This window comes from Chionomys nivalis, chromosome 5, assembly GCF_950005125.1.
Source record: "Chionomys nivalis chromosome 5, mChiNiv1.1, whole genome shotgun sequence".
NCBI classification, from domain to species: Eukaryota; Metazoa; Chordata; class Mammalia; order Rodentia; family Cricetidae; genus Chionomys; species Chionomys nivalis.
In genome coordinates this window covers 48045904-48060839 of record NC_080090.1, presented here as the reverse complement: position 1 = coordinate 48060839, position 14936 = coordinate 48045904, and the positions used below count along the sequence as shown (strand labels likewise).

The 14936-nt window shown below is 44.2% G+C and overlaps 1 protein-coding gene across 2 annotated transcripts in view; it reads left to right on the top strand.

Annotated features, from left to right (window-relative positions):
* Positions 1-14936, top strand: part of Ptprg (protein tyrosine phosphatase receptor type G) — a 683229-nt gene that overhangs the window by 162770 nt on the left and 505523 nt on the right. For both annotated transcript variants that reach the window (XM_057769291.1, XM_057769290.1), the window contains exon 2: positions 8265-8369. In XM_057769291.1, coding sequence (XP_057625274.1) covers positions 8265-8369 — 105 coding nt within the window. The remainder of the gene's footprint in view (positions 1-8264; positions 8370-14936) is intronic.

Below are 14936 nucleotides of genomic sequence, written 5' to 3'. Positions count from 1 at the left end.
AAAGCACTTCTCTAAACAGGGGCCTACTCAGCATACATCATGTTAGAGAAGCACGCGTATCAGACTTCTTTCCTGAGTGTTCCCACCTTGGGTGGACAGATGGGCACGCATGCCCCCCCCCACATACATATACACACACACACACTTGGTGAAGTAAAACATCTAGGTGGGTGGTTGCTCTGCTTGGTGACTACCACTGAGTAAACCCTTGGTTGTGTTTGCTATCTTTTGGATCACTAAAACTTGGTAAAGATACGCAAGAGTGGTAAAATCCTCGTACTTCATTGTCAGGTTGCATGTGACCACGATGCTACCTGTGACTAGCCTTCATTTTCTTATTTTACAAGCCTTGCAAGACTCAATTCTTTGAGAGCCAAAGAGTATTTATTATTCTAAAACAGACCCAAAGTGCTGTTCACTTCACCTCTGACCGGCGCCATGAAGTCTTTGAAGCCAGGAACCGAGTCTTTCTTTTTCAGGATTGTGCATCTGTGGCAGGGAACTGTCTCTTTTGGATTTTCTTTGCAAGGGGTTATTAAACTGTGGGAAGAGTCAGCTTTTGAAGTGTGCCATGTGTGCCTCAGACCTTTTGGGAAGTGTTTTTAGTTTCTGAACTTCTCAAACTATGGCGGAGTTAATTATAGCAGAGGGGGTGGCTCTAATTTTTCTTGTCTTGATTTAAAGGACAACAGATCCTGCCTTTTGGAATCACGCTATGTTATAGTTGTTCAGACTTTTGCTCCTCTATTTTATTTCAGTTTTCTGAGGCCGTTTGGTATCTTCATTGCCCAGTAGGACCCACCACTACTGTGTGATCTTTTGTTCCCTAGAATTACTTCTGAGTTCTGATGGTTTATTTTACTTCAAAAGAAACCATGGCCCTATGCTAGGCCTCTTTATCGTGTTAGATAATGAAAAACAATTCTTTGTAGTTAGGACAATAGGTGCATTTCAATACGGTGAAATAGACAATCTGCTGTAATAGGATCCATTGTATTTGTGGTTAGTTCAGTATCACACGACGGCTACGGCAGGCTGCGGCTCTGTAGCTGCTCAGAGAGAGGCACACTTCCTGATTCTGCTTTTTGGGACACTGACAAAGTACATCTCACCACAATTAATTGAAATGTAGCACAAAGGAAATGTGAGCCTCGTCAGAATATTTAATTACCTTTAACTATAATTTGATACATTTGCTCATTGTAGGCACAAAAAAGATAAAGATATATTCATTGCAGACTATTGTGTGGCGTGTAATGCTCTTAAATGCTCTCTAAAATCTAGAGAAAATTGTGCCCGATTTCCTCTTCCTTGAAGGATCCTTAATTTGTTTGTTGTATGAGGAGTTATATTAGACATAAACAGCCTGTTTAACTATTTGTTGGCCACTGTAAAAATACGCATTCTCCACACGGAAAGGAGAGGGTCTGTTTCTTGATTTTACGTGGGCTTTTTTCCATGGGGGCTAGGGGGAAGAGCTCGGCTGCCACCTTGTCCCTCATGTGTCATTTTCATTCCGCTGCAATTGCTTTGCTGTGACCGTTTCAATTTTTTTTGTCATTGTTGTTTCTAGGCTGGCCTCAAACTCACAGAGATCTGCCTGCCTCTGCCTCCCAAGTGCTGGGATTAAAGGCGTGCCCCACTATCGCCTGGCTGATGTTTTCAATTTTTCATAAAAATATCTTCTCCCAGACCATCCACATCTTTTTTTTTTTTTTTTTTTTTTTTTGGTTTTTTGAGACAGGGTTTCTCTGTGGCTTTGGAGCCTGTCCTGGAACTAGCTCTGTAGACCAGGCTGGTCTCGAACTCACAGAGATCCGCCTGCCTCTGCCTCCTGAGTGCTGGGATTAAAGGCGTGCACCACCACGCCCGGCTGACCATCCACATCTTTTGGAATGTCCTAGAATTAGGTAGGCACCTAGGTGGGGAAAAATACTTTCATCGACAGGGTACTAGGTCTATCAGCATGTTTCAAAAGGTGTTTGGGATGTTCTTATGGTAAACCAAATCAGTTTCTACTGCTGTATAACCTTATGTGACCATTAATGATATTAGTTAATTTTTCATTGTTGTGACGGGTTTCTGAGACAAACTTTGAAAGGAAGAAAGATTAATGTTCATTTCTGGTTTCAGAGGTTATAAGTCCATGGGCATCTGACTCTCCTTTTCCTGGACTGTGAGGAGAAAAGCCTCATATTGGAAGGGCAGAGGCACTCAATTCATGGCATCCAGGAAGCACGGAGAGAGACCAGAAATTGGAGATGAAAAGCGTGCCTCCCAGAGACCTAATATTTTCAGTCAGGCCCTACTTCCTGCTAGTCCTTTTATCTATAAAGCCATGCATGGTTCCATCCATTGATGGAGTGGGTGTCTCCATAGTCCAGTCACCTCTTTAAGATATCAGGATTAAGGAATAAGCCTCCAACACACAGACGTGTTTTTTTGTGTGTGAGCGCACACAAACTAGAGGAGGGGGGTAGAAGTGGGGAGCGATTTGATTTCAGGTCTTTTCAGATCATGAGTTAGCAGAGATGAAGTGGGTGTTATTGGTTCAAGCTGGGAGTATAACCGGTCCTGTAGAACTAAGCAGTACCTCCTTTGAAATCCTTTCTTCCTTGGTGAGCATCTCAGACCACCATTTTTCATTTACAAATGAATATGCAAAATATTATTTGCATATTCAAACTGCTTTTGTCACCAGAAAAGACTTCAGGTGCTGTGGTGCCCTGTACTTTTAGCCATGCTTTCCAGGTTGGGAAGAAAAGCGGCTGTGTATAACAACACGACCTTCTCCCTCCCTCCCTCCCTCCCTCCCTCCCTCCCTCCCTCCCTCCCTCCCTCCCTCCCTCCCTCCCTCCCTCCCTCCCTCCGTCTTTAAGGCAGGATCTCACTTTGTAACACTGGCTGGCCTGCCTGGCTCTGTCTCCCAGTTATTGGGATTAAAGGTGCAAGCCACCACACCCATCTTGATTCCTACCTCTTATCATCTTGGAGACATTTGCTTCTCTCCAGCAGTGAAACTGAAGAAGACATATGGGGCTAGAGAGGTGGTGGTTAGGACTGCTCCCGGCTCTTGCAGAGGACCCAAGTGTGGTTCCCAGCATCCATGACTGATGGTTCACCACTACTTATCATAACTGGTTCTAGGGGTTTGTGGTACTCCTTTCTGGCCTCTGCAAACACCTACATACACACATGGCAACCCCCCCAATGAATACAAATTCAAAATAAAAAGTTATCTATGTCAAAATGTTACTTAATGAGTGCTTTTTGAAGGAAAAAATGTTCATACACAAATAAACACAGGGGAGTTACTGAAACTTCAAGTTCCTTCCCCTAAGACCAAGTTTCTGAGAAGCTCTGGGTAACAGAACCCTCCTAAAGATGCAGTTAGGAGATGGGTAACACATCTGCTTTTATAGTCCCATATTACAAACATTTATTCTCATAAACTCTGTCCAGTAGCCTTGGGAAATTAAATCATGCACACAGGAAACTGTGTTGATGTCTTCAGCAATAGGTACCTCATAGGATATTTTTATAGGACGGGATTGGGCCTGTGGGTCTGAAACATTTATAAATATCTTCTTCACTTTAGGCTCCGTAGAAGTTCTGAGAGGAGAGAGAGTGTCTGAAAACTCCTGCCACTCATTTGGCGCCCTGCCTAGCAACCAAGTGACTTAAGATTCCTCCTGCTGAGTGCGATGGAAGCATCATTGGCTAGTTAATATTGTTGGCTTTTTAACTCTCTGCTTCCATCTTGTCAGGATTGGTAGACTGGGATGATGGGAGTAGCTGGATTTGTCCTTCCTAATCATTCGATGATGAGATACTCGAGGCTCTTGAAAACAGCTTGAGTTTGAAATTCCTTCTGCCCAGGTTTGCCAGCCAACTGAGGATATGTATGTGCTTCTTAAAATGACATTAGAGTCGACCTCTTTCAAAAACATGTATCTGTGTACACTCCTGGGCTTTTCTGTGTTGTACACAATGGCTCCAACAATTTGGAACATTATATATAACACGACAAAAGACCCTTCTATGCTTCCAGCTGACAAATGACTTCATATTCCTAAACCATAGGGGCTCGGTTGTGAACTTGCTAGAGTTTATGTTTGCGTAACACCGTCTCCTCCTTCTTGTTATTTAAATGATAACCATAGGCAGATTTACGCATATTGTCTGTTCCGAAGAGTGAAACCACACATTTTCATGTAAGCATGCTCCATTTTTAATTGTGTAATTAAGTTGCTGACATAAGCAGGTATGCAATTTCACATTAAGGTAAGGATCCGTAAAGGCATGCATTTGCATAATTTAATTTTCTGCACAGAAGATATTGAAAATCAATAGCATGATTCATAGCCATACCATAGCATACCATGCTGTAGCCGCTCTGCGGTTGGAGCTGAGGAGAGGACAGAGTATTAGAATTGATTGAATTTGGCGTTGCTGACTCTAGCTTTCCTTGGGAGCCACAGACTGTTACCGTGTGCAAGCCTCTGTTCCTTTAATCAAATATGAAGTTGCTTTATATACAGTATATATATATCTCGACTGCTATTCAAATGGTTTTAAAAATACATTTAAAACCACCTCGTCTTTGATTGGAAGATATTTGCGGTGAGGGCTTTAGATCATCTTCCTTAGTTTATACAGGTGACATCGATACACAGTTCCCTCCTGATCTGGAGGTGGGATAAGGAACCACACATAACTGCTGCAGTGGAAAGGAATAGTACATAAAGTTACTTTACTGAGCAGGTCGTTTGTTGGAAAGCACGTGGTGCCCAATGATGGAGTCTTTGCTTCCCTGGTCATTTTCAAATCGCTTCCCCAAAGACCATCCTGTGGGAATCTCAGGCCCTTCCCATCCTGCTTTGCGTGTTCATTGTTTGCTCTTTTTGGTAGGTGAGCAGTGGTCCTAAAAGTGGGTCAGTGGAGACAGAAGGCGACTTTTGGCTGTACACACACACACACACACACACACACACACACACACACACAAATCTAGGACCTTTAAAAAGTTGATTTTTTGGGTACTTCTCCAAAACAATTTAATTTGAATTTCAAAGCCCAGTGTCCAGGACAGTTTGTCATTGATTTGTGCTTTCTATTTTTAAAAAAATTTATCCCCGGGTTGATAATCTATTATAACGACGGTGACCTTGTAGATTGTAAAGTGATGGCCAGAAGCCAAAGTGCGTATTTAGAGGCATTGTCATCGCAGGACTGGTTGCACAGGTGACAGAAGACAGAGTTTTAATTCTAATCTGTTCACTGTAACTCTCCAACTCTCTAGCTTCCCGTTGGCGCTGACCAGGGCTTAATGCTGTCAAAAGAATTGGTCTGTATAGTCTGCCTCCTGGCGTAGCTCCAAGTTTGGTTATTATTGCAACTTGTGCTGATCCCATACTTGGTCCTCAGCCCACCCTACCCATTGTTTTGGGGACCATGTCTCAACATCTTCATGGATTCATTATGCCTAGCTCTTCCATAAGCAAGGAAGACAGGCTGATAGCCTTGTGCCTGATTTCATCGCGGGGGTTTTCAGGATGCTGGTGTATGGGGACTCAGTGGCTTAAGTCAGAAGAGGGCAAGCCGTGTGCTGGGAGGAGAAAGGTGCCTGGATAGCTGTGGGTAAATGGAATGGGCTATGGTTGCCACTGAAACAATGGCTGTGGAGCAAATTCTTATTGAGATGGTGCTGAGGGAAAACATCTCTCAAACAGTTCAATTTAAATTTAGTCGAGTTGACTGGAGCAGAAGAAAATGAAAAATGGTCTGTGAACCTAATAAACACCCAGAACAAGTTCTGAGAAACCATCCCCTAGCGAGCTCAGACATCAGTTATAGAGAAAGGAGGTGGAGGGGGTGTAGAAGTGAATTGAACGTGGGCTTGAGGATGTAGCTAAAGGGGTAGAGCTATTGTCTGGCATGCACAGAGTTTAGTCTCCATTACTCAGTGAGCTGGGTATGTTGAAGTACACGCTTGTAATCCTTAAACTGGGGGCATGGCATCAAGGGCACCAATAGTTCAAGGCCATCTCTATCTACATGTGACCTTGTTTTTCAACAAGCACAAACTAAGCATCAGCTTAGTGGGTTACAGCTGCGGCAGTCCCCCAACCTTTTGGTTACACCTTCACGCATTCTAGACAGTTAACTTCTTGCAGGTTCTTCTGCGTCCAGCAAGAGATCAGTTAGGAAGAGTAAATTCCCGAATCGTTTGTTCCATTGGGCTTGGGGCTGAGCAGGGTGCTCCACTTTCAGTAAGTCCTGTTGTCTTCTGAACTATCCTCTAGGGCCCTTATTTCACAAGCAAGTAAACTTATGTCATACTAAAAACCCCCAGAGACTTGGCTTTTATCGGTCACATTGTCAAGTTGCTGCTGTACCCCTTGTCCTGATACAAAGAGAAAGGCTTTGGGGTACGAGGTGAAACACAGTAAGCAGGCAACACATTAAAATTCTTGACACATGCCCCCCAAAATATGAACTGTCCAGCGTGAGGGAGTCATGAGAGAGCCGGGGAGTAGATGCTGTGGTTTCCATCGTAGGTGAGAACTTGCGACTCATGCATGCTCTTCGTGGCTCACCTGCAGAGCTGATGGCTGAGATGGTGAGTGGCCACATTTTTATTGCACGTGACAGTGAGCAGTAACTTACATTTTTTTACCTCGTTGTTTTGAACGAGCGAACAAATAGAAGTGATAGCAGGTTTCCTTTTGAGAAGAACGTTTGGAGTCTCCTCCATTCCAGCTCTCCTCTAAAGGCTCATCTCGGGAGCTTCTGTGGTCCAGCCCTGGCTGAGGGTCTCAAACTAGTTCTCACAGTTGCGGTGTTTGTTATTGGCGCCGCCTTCTCATCAAAGCTAACGCCCTTGTGCCCCTGTTGTCCGTAGAAAATGTACCGTCGTTTCGTGTTTCCATCGGCATCCCAGAGCCAATGGACGTGTTTCCTGACCTTTTTCCTTGCTTCTGGAAAGCAGACTTGATTTTGTTTGGGTGCATTTGAGTATTAATATAGGCGGGTGGCGTGTATTGTTTGGGAATCGGGGCACCTGTGATGTTTATCCTTGTACACATCTGTGCATTTAGGCGTAGGCTCATCACTAGAGGCAATTTGCATTCGATGGAGAGGATGCAGGTGGGGTGGGGAGTGGGGGAGGGCTTTGAAGGCTGCAGTGCACACATGGGAACTCTCGTGGTCGTAGAGAATCCGTTCGATATTCTGGGGTGGATTGGATTCCTTTAGGGTTTCAACAGTATGTCACTGTTATGCTGTAGTATGAGTATTGGCAGTGGAAGGTTCTGTGCTCTGCTGTCCTCTCTACTACGGGAGAACATTTGTGGGCCTAAGGGTGTGGACCTGGAGGGGGTCTCCAGTGCGTGCCTGTGCTTTGCCGGGCAGAGGCCCTGGTCTCAATGCTTCTGTTTGGCTCTCAGATCTGCTATGTGCTTTGTGCGGTGCTGAAGTCTCTGCACCTGGAACCTCTCCCCACTCCCCACCCCCCACGTATGTGTAACAAACACAGTGAAGAGCACTTGTGCCCTGGAGGCTTTTATACCCAAAACACACTTATTCAGAGAGTTAGAAACCAAAGCACACATTCTGGGTCAAATTTCATTGAACCGTAGGCAACTGCAAGTCATCTCCTTGCTTGAAGCTTGTTTCTACCACCGGGACCCTTGTGTCCACGTTTGTCGCACCAGGTAAATAATGTACCTAGTGAAGGTTCGGCTGGGGCTTACCCCTGTAATCCCAGCTGAGAGGATGGAGTAAATAGGAGGTTGGATGGGAGTTTGAGGCTAGCCTGATCTACAAGGTTACTTGCAGGTCAGCCTGGGCTACAGAGTGACACTGTCTCAAAACGAACAGCCAATCAACTGAAAACTAAATTCAAACATAGATGTGATTAATTATTATATTAATATTATATATGATAATATTGATTATATTAAGCATTAATATGAGCAGTAAATGTGTTAATGTCTTGCTGTGGACTTTTCTCTAGTTTTTTGGAATCAGACTCTTACTTTGTAGCCCTGCCAGCCTAGGACAGGAGGCAATCTTCCTGCCCCAGCCAACTGTTGGGAGGACAGGCACATGCGCCGTGTAACAAGACACAACTGAGGTTCTGTTCAGACAGCCTCTAAGGCTTGTGCTTCTGTGACTACCTCTGCTGCACGCGGCTGAGCATCTTCCATGTGCCCCGCGTCCACCTCAGCGCTATGACTGACTGTGTTCTCCCTCTCTTCCAGCATTGACTGAAGGCTATGTGGGGGCTTTGCAGGAGAGCAGACAGGGCAGCTCGGTGCAGATCCGCAGGCGGAAGGCGTCCGGAGACCCCTACTGGGCATACTCGGGTAAGTCCTCCTAAGTTGGTCAGTGTCCTGGAAGACAGGAGCATCAGGATTTCGTCTGATCCCCGTTTGGTCAAGCAGGTTTGGCTTTGTTAAAACTTGAAACGTTGAAGCCCGCTCTTTTCATGTTTTCCCATCATGCCCGTCCTCAAAGTGTTTGTCCCTGAAATTCCTTTGTTACGGAGTTACAGACATGTAACTCTTTGAGAGACAGAGTGTTGCCTTGAGGGTGCTGTGGTGACCCTTAATGTCCGCAGAACATGATACAGCATTCAATAGCTCGTGGAGTTTCTCCTAAGCCATTATCCACGAAACCCAGCTTTATTTCCAAGTCTTTGTGGTTGAGCGTATTGCCTCTCTCTGCCGTATACCGAGCCCAGTTTTGCTTTGCACGTGTGAGACAGTAACACGGATAGCGTCGCTGACAGTTTTAGTGCATATTACATCAGAGCTAATTTCCTTGCATGTAGAGGCCTTTCTGGACTGTGCTCTTTTCACTTAACTAAAAAAGAATGAACTAGGTGGTTTGTTATTTTTAAAAGAGATGAGAAAACTCACCAACTTGTTGAAAGCAGATCATAGCAAATTAAGGAGGAATACTTGAAAAAGACAGAGCGCTTTGAAATTACTGGGGTACTGAATAATTCAAGTTCCTTGTTTGAAAGAGCTTGGAGGTGCGGCGATTACTCTTCCTAATAAATGTGTGTATTATGTCGTGTTGTTGCATATGAAACTGCTGTGATTCTCCTCAGAACCAGGGCTTCCTTCTCAACCCCCAATTTCCACCTGCAAATCTTGTTAAATTTATGTCAGTGTAAAATGTATAGCCTGATCTTTAATTACCCCTTATCTGGTGGCGGTTTGCATTCTCTTGTCTGCTGATAAATCTCCTGCCCCTGCAGGGAGAATGGCCAGATCTGTTTTGTTTGGCTTGTCACAGACAGTGATGGTGAAGTCTTCCATCACACCTCCCTCTTTGTGATTAGAATTATCTAATTAGAGCCTTTTGTCACCATTTTCTGATAAATGAAGGAAATTGGGAGATGGAGGCCAAAATTACATACATACAGCTTCTTGCCAAGACATGCGAAGAAAATTTATCATTGTGTGCTCTGTGGCTGTGGTATCTGTCATGAAGAGGCATAAAGTGGCCCGTTATTTACAGTTCATCAATTTAGAATAATAATGCACTTAGGCAGGAAATTGGAAGTTACAGGGCATCTGTGCAAATGGCGGTGAAGAGGCAGAACTTCTCCCATTACTCAGGAGAGGGGCTGTGCGTGAGTGGTGCATCTGGGGAATAGAGCCATTATTGATGGACATCCTTGCCTGTGGTGGGCCCTGTTGCGTCTTCAGGTGTTACAGAGTGTGTGTGTCTCTGGGTTTGAGTTCTGCCTCCAGCTGAAGGCTGAGAGTTCAGGTTGAGAGATTGCTTTATTTACACCCATCTGGAGAGATCCATATGATAAACATTCTAGACTTTTCAAGACACAGGGTCTTTGCTATAGCACTCAGCCCTGCCAGCACGTCACCAGAGCCACCATAGGTGACACTAGAGAGCCTGAGTATGGTGTGATGAAATTGTTCATGAGTACTGGAACTTGAACCTTATGTAATTTTTATGTTGCAAGGAAATACTCTCTTTGGAATTTTTTTTATTTGTTTTTGTTTCAACTGAGCATTTGCAGGTCTTCAGAAGCATTTGTCCTCACAGGTAGCTAGCTGGATAATGTTCACAGGCTTTAGTTTGTCAATTCTTGTTTTAATAAATCTGACACACACACACACACATACACACACACACACACCCGAGTTCATTCAGGGCAGACCATGAAGAAAGAACCTTGGGATGGATATGACCAGCTTGGAAGAGTTTCTCAAGCAGCTTGCCAGGGGTAATTAAAATCAGTTGAGAGGAAGAGGAGGAGGAGGAAGAAGAAGGAGGAAACGGGGCTCCTGTAGGACCTGAGAAACTCACCTGGAATTGTTGGGGCCAGCAGACTTTGAGATGTTAGATGTTTGCTTATTAAAATGTCTCAGGGACAGAGCCCAAGTCTGAACAGGGTATTGTGTATCCCGTGTACCTAACACCCAAAGGTAATTTTATGCAGTGACTTTAACAGCATTTAAACCCTAAGGGTTTGAACTGCCACCCAACTCCTAAGGTTGGTTGTGGGATCTTCCACGTGTTCTCCATGTCAGTACTCCAACAGTTCAGAACTTTTGAGATGGGGTGCTCATCCTGTGTATATTCTTCATACATTGAAACCATTTCCCTAAGGATATCAGAGTGGTTCTTTTGTAAGTGAGTTCTGTATTGGTTCTCATGTCACCTAGATTTGGGGTTCATCAGAGAGGCTTCTCCGTAACTGCTGATGGATACAGGAAGGGCAGGAATCAATGAGACTTGGCATCTACAGACTTTCCACACTTCAGACTGGTGTGGACTGTGCTAGTCCCATTCCGGGATATACCTTTGAGGTATCAATGAAGCTTAAAATGTGAACTTGAGAAAAGAAAGGCTCCATGTTGTGAGGCATTTTTTTTTTTAATTTAACAAAGGTAAATTAGGCCATGTCTGAAAGATCAGTCTTAATGGACCAGATCTTAACATCATGCCTCTAATTCTGTAACCCATTTAGTTTCTCACAGGACGTTACCATTTGTTGGGGTAGTGCGTAGACTATGAATTTTGTCCTGCCATATAAACCTGTGTCAGATACTGTAAGAGTGCATCCGATTTTGGAGAGACTTTTCATTGCTCAGAGCCTTGACTTTCCTTCTGGGAAACAGGAATAACCAGCAGCATTTCCCTCCTAGGGTGTTCTGCGAGTGACGTGAGCTGGGGCACAGCTTAAGTTTAGCACGGTCTGTGTCCTCAAGTACTCGACTCTCCTTGCTGCTCTTGACTCTGTTTCTGCATTACTTGTTGGTGTTTCTGAAATTCTCACTGAGAAGCCAGGCTTTCCAGGAATTGCTAGATAGAACCGAAGGCGAAGGAGCTGAGACAGGCATGGGCAAATTTACGTTTCGCCTTTGTGAATTTCTTATGAGGTTTGTAGAGAGGATCATTGAGTTCAGAGGTGGAGAAGCTGCTGGCTTTAGCGTGAGTTTGTGCTTCAGGCTTTACTGTAAGACGACCACACTCATTACATTGTGTATTGTCTGTGGAGGTTCACTACAGCTTCTCAGCTAAGAATTAATATGTGTGTGTTTGTGTATTTATAGTTAATAATATGTATAGAGAGAACTATTGTGTGTGAGGTTGACATGCATATGTGCACATACTCCCATGTATGTGTGGTGGAGACTGATCTGAGTCTAATCCGGAGCTACCTAGGCATGAAGAAGACAGCTTAGGTTTCCTTGTGATCCTCTTTGTCCGCACAGACTTCAGCAAGTCTTTAGGGTGGCCCTTGCATTTTCCTTTCTAAGAAAAGGGTGTGGAAGAGACAAGATGAGGGAGGCAGGTTGCGTTTCAGGATCGGTCAATGAAACACGTGTGGGGTTCCATCGTTTACTGTTTGGTGGGGTGCAGTTTAGTTTCCATGCTGTCTGAGGTAGCCACTTCACAGTCACTGCAAAAGGAGTTTGAGTTTTGAGCTGGGGCTAGCTTGTCCTTAGGCAGCGTCACTACTGTACTTCATTCGTAGAATGGAGACCATTCAGCTTTCACTTGAGAGTGGGTATAGTTACTTGATTTCTACTGATCCCTTTGCCGTACTACAGATCCCTATTTATACTTGATGTGTGAGTTGTCCTCTGACAGACTTATCAGACACCTAGAATGTCAGCGTACAGGACTGTTGGTGGAAGAGTCTGCCTGTTCTCTGATTGTAGTCATCCAGAGATGGGGTTCCCCCTCTGGCTATTATTTGAGATACTGTAGCAAAGGGGCACAATATCTATATCCAGGTGGAAACTTCATCCATCAAAAGTGAGGGACAGATGTTGGATGGTAGGGTTACCTGTGAGGAACAATGGTGTCATTTCAAGAGGCTTTTGGTCTTTGTATTTCTTTTTCATTACAGGTAAGGAAGAATTTCATGAAGAATTAAGTATACCAGAAGGAAAATGCAATTCTCTCAAGTATCTTACTGGAGATATTATCACGATTTGTCTTCTGTAGTTTTATAACCTGCTAAGACATAGATTTTTTTTCCTGTAACTTTAAGTGATGGTAGTTCATGAATTTTGGAGCTGGCCCAGAACTTCTGTAGTTTTTACATGAAAAATACCATATGTTGGGTCGGTCACAGTTGCTGGGAAGAGAAATACGAGACAAACCTGAATCGAGTCCAGGAGGAACTCTGAAGCGCCTTTATCAACCTGTGTGTCTGTGTTCTCCCTTTCAAACACCGGGAGGAAAGCACGCTGTGTGCCCCTACCCTGGACTTTCTCCATCTCCAGTAGTTTCTTTGGTGTATAAAGAAATTGTATGAATCTCTTTTGGGGTGGGAGTGGTGCCCATCTTCAGAGGAATCCAAAATCAAAACATGTAGTTGCCAAAATTCCCTGTGGGAAGCAGTGTCCGTGGACAAGTTGAAAATCAGAGAGGGTTATTCTCACAGGAATCGCTTCTGCCTTTTTGATCAGAGGATAGCTAAGACCTTTTTAAATTACCTGTAAGATGGAGATGAAGGACTGACCTTACAGATGGTGTAGATGTGAGGTTCGGGTTTTAGGCATCTCAGCATCCACTTGAATTTGGGGTTTTTAGGTTGGACCTGAAGACCCATTCTTGTGGTTCGTCATTACACCCGTTTCTTTGAACACATTTCTCTCTGTATGTAGATATGTGGCTCATTTCCCCAGCTAAGTATACAGGTTTTGAGGATAGATCCAATGCCCCTTTTATGAGACGGGGTCTCACCACGTAGCCCAAGGCAGTTTTGAATTGGCACTGCTTCAGCTTCCTGGGTCCTGGGATTATAGGCGTCCAGGTTTATCTGGACAGACGGGCAGACAGATAAATGAGAGTCTCTGCTCTAGAGCCCACGCCTCAGTGCTCACTAACGGGCTCTGGTATTCAGATCAAAGAGTGGGTGATGCACAAAAGACTTTGCAGTTGGAGCCCTTTAAGTAACGAGCTCCCCTGTGAACAGAGGTTATAATTAACTTTTTTAAAATTACATTTCCATGCCTATTTTTAAGAATGTCTGTACAGGGTAAATCAAAATACACATGCCTACAGAAGGCTGCCTTTGTCATTGGAAGAATGGAAGGCGCTGTAGAACGTGGAGGTTTAATGTTAATATTGCTGTATTATTTACTGCTCTCCTGAGGCCTCCTACAGCGCCTCATCAGGGAGTAGTTTCCCAGGACGACGTTTTTTTTTTCCCCCAGTAGATAGCTCCTGATTGGCTGAAACATGTTGGAGTTGAGCAGGGATCTAGTCAGCCTTGGGTCCCCAGGTCAGAAGCCACCTTTGTCTGGTTCCTCAGCCTTGATCCTCCTCTCCAATGGCACCTAGCCTCCTTTTTTTTTTCTCCCCACAATGAACTTCCACACACCCCTGTTAATCTGGCTATATAGCCTATAAATCAGTTTTTTTCCCTGCTCTGTTTTGAACTGTTCACTGTATGCCAGATGTCAGGTTATCATGACAGACCCCAGAGAGTGTGGAGACAAAGCCTCGTTCATCTTGAGGAGCCTTATCATGGGGGCTTCGAGAAGCAAGAAGAAAGAGCCCAGAGGACTCCATTACTGTTGGGCATAGAAGAGGAAGCAAGATGAAGTGTCTAGGGTGTTGCCAGGATGATGTAAGATGACATCACACTTCATTTAAAATGAGTGGATGTGGAGGAGACTGATGGGTTGGTTATAATGATTTCAAAACCTTGAACTTAATCCTATCAAAATGTGTCCTGGTTGTCTTTGTTCTGTGTTTGTCTTGTTCTGTAGACTTCTATTTCATTGACTAGAAACTGTGAGTAATCCTTTTCTGTGTTCTTAACTAATTGTTTTAGGGTAGTAGGGACCTCGAGGTAGGGAGGAACTTGTAGGCAAGGCTGTTGCCTTCTTACGGGTTGGTGTTTTGTTTGTTTGTTTGGCCAAATTTGGCTTTTCCTCTCTAATTGTTTAAAAGAAGTTTTCTGAACTCATACTTTTCTGTTGTTGTTTTCCTTTTGAGTCTCTCTTTTCTTAAAGAAAACAAAACAATAAAGAAACCTTTATTTTTATTTATTTATTTATTTATTTATTTATTTATTTATTTGCTTTTTGAGACAGGGTTTCTCTGTGGTTTTGGAGCCTGTCCTGGAACTAGCTCTTGTAGACCAGGCTGGTCTCGAACTCACAGAGATCCGCCTGCCTCTGCCTCCCAAGTGCTGGGATTAAAGGCGTGCGCCACCACCGCCCGGCCAAGAAACCTTTATTCTAATGTTTTTTGGCATCATCTCGCCAGAGAAGGCTCCACGGTTTATAAAGTCGATGGTCACCAGTGAACGTCAGAAGAGGACCTGACTGCATGCAGGCTTCTTGACCTGTGAACAAGCTTAACAGGGAGATGAAGTCTTTGTCCATCACTGCCTTGGTGTCAGGTGGCATCATTTGGCTCTAGTTGGGACA